This window comes from Octodon degus, unplaced genomic scaffold, assembly GCF_000260255.1.
Source record: "Octodon degus isolate 3935 unplaced genomic scaffold, OctDeg1.0 scaffold00067, whole genome shotgun sequence".
NCBI lineage: Eukaryota > Metazoa > Chordata > Mammalia > Rodentia > Octodontidae > Octodon > Octodon degus.
In genome coordinates, this window is record NW_004524643.1 from 3,095,946 (window position 1) to 3,105,846 (window position 9,901).

Below are 9,901 nucleotides of genomic sequence, written 5' to 3' on the forward strand. Positions count from 1 at the left end.
GGGTCTTGCCTCTAGCCTCTTTGCAGGGAGTTCTGCTGAAGGGTTCCCTGCTGGGCCTGCGCTCCGGGTCTGTTCAGGATCCGGAAGGCCCTGGGTTGTCTCACTCACTCGAGGGGCCTGTGCTCTGGGTTTATTCAGGATCCCGCGGCCTGGGTTGTCTCATTCACTTGCTGGGCCTGCGCTCTGGGTCTGTTCAGGATCCCGCAGCCTGGGTCGTCTCACTCACTCGCCGGGCCTGCGCTCTGGGTTTGTTCAGGATCCCGCAGCCTGGGTGGTCTCACTCACTCGCCGGGCCTGGGCTCTGGGTCTGTTCAGGATCCCGCAGCCCCAGGTCGGCTCACTCATTCGCCGGGCCTGCACTCTGGGTAGCAGCTAAAGTTTGGAGTCCACAACTAAAAGTAACTGGGTGAACAGAACAGCCCATATTTTGGCCCTGAACCTCCAAGGTCAATGAGGACCCAGGACATGAGGGAACCTTTTCTCAGATCCTACAACTTTGGAGAGTCACCTAATCTCCTGAGCAGGAAATTGCTGGACCCTAGAGGACAAGAATCAACAAATATACAGTGCACCAAAAGAGGATTACCAAAGATGGAAAAGTCTCCCATGCTTTCACAGAAAGCAACATGGTCAAGCAAGGCTGTTACCTATTCTGAGATTGATACATGCACTGAAAGGCTCTGTATAAAAATAATGCCTGAGGAGACTTAACTCACAGGTCTCATTTTAACTTGGTATTAAATACCCAGCAAAAAATATATGTTATAAAAACTCACTAAGAGTCTTTAAGTTTCTTAGGTATAATTATCTTTCCAAATGACCAAACTCTCCACCTTTTTAAAACTTTGTTTTCAAAATCGTTTATTTAATTATTTATTTATTTGGTACATGGTCTCACTACACAGTTCAGACTCATAGTGATCCTCCTGTACCAGCCTCCCCAGCACTGGGATTACAGGCTGTGCCACCACGCCATTTCAGTGGCCAGCACAGCACAGCATGTGGTACCAGGGATCAAACCAGGGTCCCTACACTTGCCAGGCAGGTGCTTAGACCACCAAGCTACCTCCTCAGCCCACTCTTCACCTTCTTACAGCTAAAACTAGAAAGATTTATAATAAGAAATATCAGATTTATACATAAATTCCATTAATAGAAGGGTTTAAGAACCAGTGGGTTATCTTTGCTATTCCAGTCCTTTAAGAGCAGTTTCTGGACATAGCTCTTTCCCCAACATGCCCTTCCATTCTAGTGCTCATGCATTAATTATATAAGCTTTACTTTTTAAAAAATTTATTCATTTTGCCTAAAGGCTGGCAAACTCTGATCATGCAAACCAAACCAATAACAAATGTGCCAGACTCTTTTACCAGCATCCACTAAATAGATCTTATGAAGGGAGTTCATAACTACTAAACTGCAACATGACCTGTATCTGAGGCCTCTTAGACTAGCTGACTCTAGTCACCGCTACAGCAACCCTTTAAAGCTTGAAGCAGCTATGCCTATTCTCCCCTAACAGCAGTTAGGGATACAAGGGGTGAGGGTATTATAGATAACTAAGGAATTTAGAACCATTATAGGCATTCAGACAGGCTGGCCCCTCAGAGGTCAGTGCAGAAGATAATTGTGGGTGGAGGCACAGTCATTAAAGATCAGGCCTCAGGACAAAGAAGAATGACTACCCATATAATTCCCCTAGGGATTAACACAATGATTGATATTCTAAATAGGCCTCAATCACCTGGAGTAAAGAACCAAAACTTCCTTAATCCACCCTTCAAGGACAACAGTCTCATGTGTGCTTGCTATGTAACTTGCTTCCCCATCTGATTCCCATTTAATCAATATTACCTAAGCAACTATACTTGTACTGCTATTTGTAAGCTACAATTTTGTCCCACCTCACCTCCTGGTTTTACTCTATAAAAGTCCTTTGAGAAATGGATTCCCCGGGGCCACCCACTCAGGGCCTCTTTCTGTCCCTCATAGAAGCATTCTTTCTCATAATTTTATTTTATTAATTTTTTTTTTTTTTTTTTAGTACCAGGGATTGAACTCAGCACCTTGAGCTTGACAAGCAAGAGATTATGCTGCTAAGCTATATCCTCAGCCCCTTCTTTCTCATAATAAATATGTCCTGCTTTTAACCTATACTGTTGTTAGAATTCATCCACAATTTTAAAAAAACAGGAACTCTGCATATCAGAGGTCTAGCAGATGAGGAGCTAAATTTCCCTTATATTACTTGGTTTATGTGAAGTTCCTGTATCATACCATATGGCCTATATCATTATCAATACCAAGAAAAGGAATAGCAGTCAGATGTGGTGGCCCACAGCTGTAATCCCAGCACTGAGGCAGCTGTAAAAATTAGTCCAGATTATTCTGGACTATACAGTGAGTTTAAGATCAGCCTGGATTAGACAGTAAAAAACCAGATGGAAAGACAGTCAGACAGACAGGAATAGCACCAGATGTGGCCATTATTCACCCATATTCACCAGCATTCATGAATTCAACCAACTGCAGATGAGAGAGAGGAGAGGAGAGGAGAGGGGAGGGGAGGGCAGGGGAGGGGAGGGGAGAAGAGAAGAGAGGAAAGAGAGGAGGAAAAGGAAGAGGAGGAAGAAGGGAGAGAGAGGAGGAGGGAGGGAAGGAAGGAAGGAGGGTAGGCAACTGAGAAGCCTAATGCCTCTCCCAAAGTCTCTAAACCCTTCTTCTATGTGCTTGCTTTTCTTTTCCACTCTTTTAACCATGGTGTCTCCCCAAGCTGGACCTTGGTCATCCACTCCTCTATCTCTCTATCAACTTGCTAAGCACATCTACATAATGCCAGGGCTCTATCTACTCTAATGACTATCAAGTTTTCATGACCAGTCTCTACCAACTTTCAAGAAACTATAAAATAAAACCATTTCTCATTCAAGCCCACAAAGATAAATAAGCACATTTAAAAGAAAAACAACTTTCATGTTGTGTTTAAGTAAAGTATCATAAGTATCAAGCTTCTCACTTAAAATTTTAAAGTCACTTCTGATTCCTCTTTACAATCTCCAGAAGCCATGAGTTTCAGGTCATAATAAGCTCCTAAAAAGAAATGAGGTTAAAAAAAAAGAAAGAAAGAAAAAAGAAATGAGATAAATAATGGACTACGAGAACTTTATGCAGCATATGACTTGGTAATGCATTCATTAAATGGACTTTGGCTCCCATTAACTCTATTACCATCAGCCCTATGTATCATGAGTCCCATATTCACCAGCATTCATGAATTCGGCCAACTGCAGATGGATGATAAGGAAAAAAAATTATCTGTACTGTTTTGAACACAGATGTCTTTCTGTCAAACAACTATTTACATATCATCTATCTTGTATCAGAATTTTTAGTTTTGCCTTTGTTTTGTTGTTGTTTTGTGGTACTGAGGATGGACCCAGAGGTACACTACCACTGATCTTCTCAGCCCTTTTCTCCCCCTTGAGAAAGAAAGGGTCTCACTAGATTGCCCGTTGGGATCCAAACTAATGATCTTCCTCTCTCACTGAGCCCCACCAGTGCTAGGATAACAAGCAGGAATCACCACATATAGCTCACTGTATGAGTTATTACAGGTAACATAAAGATTATTGAAAGTATATGGGAGGATATGGAAATAGTCACTGTTTCATATTGAACATCTGCAAATTCTGGTATCCTAGAGCTAGGGAGTGGGCAGGTGATCCTGGAAACAATCTACAATGGATACAACAAAACTGTATAATGTTCTAAAGTCATTATCCTAATATCAAACCCAAGAGCCTATTTTTGGTCCTCATTATGCATACCTTTAGAACATATGACATTTATTTATTTCCTTCTCCACAACATTTTTTATTGCCAGAGTTTCCTTGATATTACCTTATCTTGGTTTCTCTTGCAATGCTTCTGACCATACCTATTTAGTTTTCTGGCTGTTACAGCTTTATTTACCTCTAGAATACTGACTTTCCTCTGTGTTCAACTTAGTCCTCACCTCTTTTCACTACACATTTCTTGAAATGTGTCATTCTTTTTTTCATGTCTGACAATCAGCTAGTTAGTGATCTTTTTATCAAGCTAAGTCTCTAATCTTCACCTGACTTTACCACCTAACCCAAATATTTAAAACACCCAAATGGTATTTCTACTGTAGTTACCTTTAACATGTCCAAAACTAGGACTGACATATCGTTCCCTCATCTAAATTCATTTCTTCTCTTAAATTCCCTAATTAATTTATAGCATCATTACCAATGCAGTTACTCAAGCTCTATAAACTTTACTTTCAAATATTCTCCCTACTTTACCTCTGTGCATCCATTCATTACTAAATTTTACTAATTTGAACTTTCAAATTTCTTTAGAAACCATATTCTCCTTTCCATTTCCACTGCAAATGCTCTTAGATTTTTCAAATATTGGTTTTCTGAGTAGCATAATGCTACATATCAAGTTCAAAACCAGTCTGCACTACATTGCTAGAACCTGTCTACAAAGACAGAAAGACAAAAAACAAAACAAGAAAAAACTTGCAATTTTCAACAGACCTCACTATCTACAGAGGCAAGACTATTATAGCTTAATACACAGCTTTTCACAATCTGATCAACCCATTAAGCATCAACGCCTACTTCAATTCCCACCTATACTACATTTCTCTCCATTCCTGTAACAAAACATTCACGCACATATTTTTTACATTCTCCTTTTACCATCTTTTCCACACTACAAAGGCTTACACATCCTATAAAAGTTAATCCTTGGTTTAAACATCACCTCTCATGAGAAGTTTTCTCTTTCCCTCAAGAAAGTGGGTCTACTTTATTCACTTTTCACTACTTATTTCAAAACTGTTTCCATTAATGACAACATTAGAAACAAGTTTATTTTGGTTTTGTTGTTTCCTAATTGAGACAGTGGTCTGGCTATGTTCCCCAGACTGGCTTTGAACCTCTTAGACTCAAAGGACCTTTCTACCTTAGTCTCTCTAGTAGCTGGGACTACAATTCCATCTCTGTTCAAAAATAAATAAGTAACTCATCAATGAAAGAAACAAGTTTTCAAATAAAAAATAACAAAGACTAACTGGAACTCTCATATAAAATGCTACAATCAGTTTGGAAAACAGTCTGGCAACTTCACATAAAGTTAAACAGATAATTATCACAACCTACCAGTTCTTTTCCTAAGCATTTAACCAAAAGAAATGGAAGTAGATGAACATATGAACACTCAAAAAATAAAAAGAATATAATGGAAACAGGGGGCCTGCCCATTAGCTCAGTTGTTTAAGTGACTGCTTAAACAAAGCAATCAGGATGCTGTGGTTCAATCCCTAGATCCTCAAGCCTTACCAGACCTACCCTGAAGGTATCCTGAACCAGCCAATAAATAAATAAATAAAATGGAAACAAAGCTTTGTAAATAAGGAAGGGAAGAGGGTCTAAACAGAGGGAAGGGGAATGGGGAAAAAAGATCTGAGATATACATGTAGAGGTATATGTTTCCTATGAGGAACGTGGTTATTATGTTTATTTAAATTGTACCAATGAAATTAATTTAAACTTATGAGCACTGAAAGATCTGAATGTAAATGTTAAAACAACTTAGTTCATAATAGTAAAACTGTAAACTCAAATATCCACCAACTGATGAACTGATTGACAAATTGCATTATACTCAGCAATAAAAAGAAACAACTGTGGCTAGAAGTATAGTTCAGTGATAGAACACATCTGTGGTATGGGTGAAGTGCTGAGTTCAATCCTGTTATGGTTTGCATTTCTCCCCCTAAAGCCTCATGCAGTCACTGAGGCACAGTTCTACAGTTTGTGATTAATTCATGATCCAAAACTGGGATTATGGGTCTGAGTACTGCTGGGATTAAGGATGTGAGTGCTATACCCAGCCTGGGGCGGGTAGCCTGAATGCAATGTAAGAGAGACAAGGAGACAGACTTGCTCTCTGTAGCTATTACTGTTACTCCTCCCTTTTGCTCTTGCTGTTTTGCTGCCTTCTGTTACTGCCCTCTGCCATGTGCCGCTCTACCTTGGAGCCAGCTGTGTATGGACTGAAACCTTCAGTAACTGTAAGCTAAATAAACCTTTTTTTTTCCTTCATTTTGCGTGTCGGGTATTTGTCCCAGAAACAAGAGAAGACTAAGTAAGACAGAATTTGAACCTGATACCGAGAGTGGGGGCACTGATGTGGCTAAACCTCACCATGTGGATTACAAGTTTTTGGAATGGCTTACGGGAAGACATAGGAAAGGTTTGGAGATATCGTCTATAACAGAGGCACTGGCACAGCTTCAGCTGTTCTGTCAGAGCTCAGAGACCAGAAGGCTGGTAGAAAGCCTGCCTGTAAAGACCAGGCTGGGGAGGTTTCTGCTGGGAAGAAGGCCTGCACTGGTTGCCGGACTCCAGGTCATTTGTGTTTTGGCTTGGTAGAAAGTTTGTCTGTATTTTGCTTGTGTCCAGGGACTTTGCATGAGACTGAGATTAAGCATGGCAGACTGATTAATCTTTCAAAAGAAATCTCAGGGCCAGGGAGATGGCTCAGTGGAATAAGTGCTTCCCTGGCAAGCACAAAGGCCTGAGTTCAATCCTTGACTCCAGGAAGAAAAAAAAAGAAAGAAATCTCAAAGTAGTCGAATATTCAAGCAGTAGCATGGCAGTTGTTAGGGGCTTTTAACCAGATTTATGATGAGAATCAAGAGAAAAGAGCCAGTAGGATGATTTAAAATCTGAATTTACCCAGAAAGGAAGCTCCAATAAAGCTGTAGAATACAAAGATAGAGCTGAGAGGATCTCCATTGCCAAGAGGGAACAAGAGAATGGAAAGGATGGTCAGAAGGCATCACAGGAGGTAGGTCTCCCCACTTTGCAGCCTCAGAATTGCAAGGGTGAAGGACTTTGCCTTGAGGGGAAACCCACAAAGCCCCATGTTCCAGAATGGAGGCAGCAGTCACACCAGGTTTCAAAATGGCACTAGCATGGAGAATTTATTTCTCAGAATCAGGGTCAGAGTGCTCAGTGATCCAGGCACTTGACCCCTACAGCCAAGAGAAAAGGAAGCCTAGCTATTGCTCCAGCTGGCAGTAGACCTTGGCATCATCCATGTGGCCTTGGTTTTAGGCACATTCAGAATGCAGGAGTTCTGAGGTTAAGAAGGTTTCCACCTAGATTTCAGAAGGCTTGGAAGGCCAAATGGTGTGCCCCTGAGAGAGCAGTGGGGGAGTGAGAAGCTTAATGTGCAGTGGATACCCCAGAAGTTTGGAAAAGCCAGAAACATGGATCATCTAAGAGAAACTATAAGGAGGAAGGAAAGCCACCTTAAAAGAGAGGTATGGGAGCTACCACCAACAGTGCCATAGGAGTGGAGCTACATGTAGCTCACGATTTGCCACAGATTGCTTCGGATGTTGTTTATGGAACTACAGGATTTAATGTTTGCCCTGCTGTATTTGGGACTTGTGTTGGTCCCAATGCTTTGCATTTCCCTGTTGCTTGCAACTTTTGGAATGGTAATGTTTATCTTGTGCCTTTATTATAAGTGTTTAACTTTTTTTTTTTTTTTTTTTTTTTTTTTTTTTTTTTTTTTGGTATAGGGGCTCACAGCTAAGAGTTTGCCTTAGATCTCAGAGGAGACTTGGGAGTTGGACTTTTCAGCAATGCTGAAACTGTTCGGACTTTGGCAACTCTTACCCAGCACCAAAAAGAAAAAAAAAAAGTGAGAAGGGGGAACATCTACCAATATGTACAACATACATAAGCCTCATGTGATTCTAAATGGAAAAGTCAAGCATAAAAAAGCTATAGTTTAGTTGGGCATGATGGTGCAGAACTGTTATCCCAGAACTCAGGAGGAGGTTGAGACAGTAGAACCACCACAAATTCAAGGCCCACCTGTGCTACATAGTGAGTTCAAGGCCAGCCAGAACTACACAGCCAGACCCTATCTCAATACAAACTAAAAAATGCTGAAGAATAGGATATTTACTCCTTACAAAAATAATTAACTTTACTGTTGAGAAGCCTAGTAGACACTGATTATACATCAAAGTATCAAAGTGAAAATTATTAAGTGAAACTGCACCACCAGACAAGATGCAGCGATCATCACTTCTCTAACACTTGAGCCCAAGTGTGTAACATATGTATCGACCATGAAAAAATAGACAATCCAAATTGCAGAGCCTTCAACAAAATAACAACTGTAATCACCAAAAGGGTCAAGATCATTAAAGTCAAGAGAAGAAGAAGGAACTGTTCCAGATTAAAGGCGACTATGACAATCAAATGCAACACATAATTCTGATTTGCATCCTTTTGCCAATGAAAAGATTAATAGCACATGAATAAAACTTGAACTACATGTTGTTCTATATCTGGGTGAATTTCCTATTTTGATGACTGTACTGTTATTATGCAAAACAACCTTGTCTGGAAAATGTACACTAAAGAAAATTCTTTTACTGTACTTGAAACATTTTCTAAAGTCTGTGATTGTTTAAAACTGGAGGAAAGCAACAATGAAACAAAGTTAAAAACAAAACTGAATTACCACACTGTTGATCCCAGTAGGAAAGAGACAGTGGCCCAAGAGTGGGCAGAACAATGGTATTCTGACACTACTGATGTCTGTAAACATCAGCAAAATACAATCTCAGCATCTCTGAAAAAAGGCACTGTAAAACTGTTATCTAAAATTCCTTGTAAATTTGAGATTAGATTTACTCTTAAGTAAAAGGCATCCTGGGCTCAATCTGTTACTACATTATGCTTAGCTTGCAGTGATGTAAAGAAATGCAAACACAAGAAACGAACATGCATGAACTCTGAATTACTGAGGTGGAAATACATCAATTAATGTAATGTAGTCTTCAAAGAAAATTTTCCAGCGAATGAAGGGCACAGTTAAGACACACGTGTAAGTGAAGGGAGATCACTCTCACCCTCGGTGGTCAGAAGGTTGATTTATTTTTAAAAAGATGGTCATTTTGGACCGTCACAGTTGTCCTGAAAGAACAGGGCTCATTTCCTAGAAATGTTTTTAAAGTGCGAGGATCCTTTCCTCTTCCTTGGGTGCACGCGTGCGGCGAGGCGGTCCCAGGCCCCCAGGGCACAGGGGTGAGGCAGCGCCGGACTCCCGGCACTTCCTTTTGGAGAGGACAGCCCCCTGCGTCACTGGCCGCTCGCTCGCTCGGGATGCAGAGCAGAAGTTAACCCCGAGGAATTTAGCACAGTTGGCTCCCGCCCTCCTAGCCTTGCGGTTCTGGGCCCGACCCCGCCAGCACTAGGGCGCTGCCCGGGTCCCCGATGCCTCCGGCGAGGGTCGCGGCACCGAGCCTCGGCCGCAGCTGGCCCGGTGGACGGCCCGGTGGACAGCCCCGCGCCTGGCCGACGCGGCCTCGCGTCCCCAACCAGCTCCGCCGCGCGGATCCCTCACGCCCACCGCGACGGCCGGCCCCACCACAAAGGCCCGCCGCCGCCGCCGCCGCCGCGCACGGGGCCGGGCCCTCCGTGCCTCTCCGCCTCCCGGCAGCGACGGCCGGCCCAGCGGAGCCCACTGGACAGCGACCGGGGGCGGGGAGGCTCGGGGGCGGCGCCCGCCCCACACCCTTACCTGGCTTCTCGTGGTCGTAGCCTACCACAATGAAATAGTCCGCCAGCCGCGCCATGGTCGCCGCCCCCGCGTCCGGGAAGCGAGTCCCCGTCGCCGCCTTCGCCGCCGCCGCTCGCCCGACCCGGGAGGACTCAGCATTTTCCCCGAAGCGGCCGTAGCGGCAGCGGCGGCGCTTCAGCCATGTTTGACAACCGGGACGCGCTCTGCGCCTGCGCCGGCCCTGCGCCCCTCCTCCCCCGCCCCCACCGCGCCG

At 43.0% G+C, this 9,901-nt stretch overlaps 1 protein-coding gene across 2 annotated transcripts in view; it reads right to left on the bottom strand.

Annotated features, from left to right (window-relative positions):
* Sbf2 (SET binding factor 2) overlaps positions 1 to 9,849 on the bottom strand; it is a 508,807-nt gene extending 498,958 nt beyond the window's left edge. For both annotated transcript variants that reach the window (XM_004634868.2, XM_023719341.1), the window contains exon 1: positions 9,649 to 9,849. In XM_004634868.2, coding sequence (XP_004634925.1) covers positions 9,649 to 9,703 — 55 coding nt within the window. In that variant the 5' untranslated portion in view covers positions 9,704 to 9,849. The remainder of the gene's footprint in view (positions 1 to 9,648) is intronic.
* Between the last annotated feature and the right edge of the window lie 52 nt (positions 9,850 to 9,901).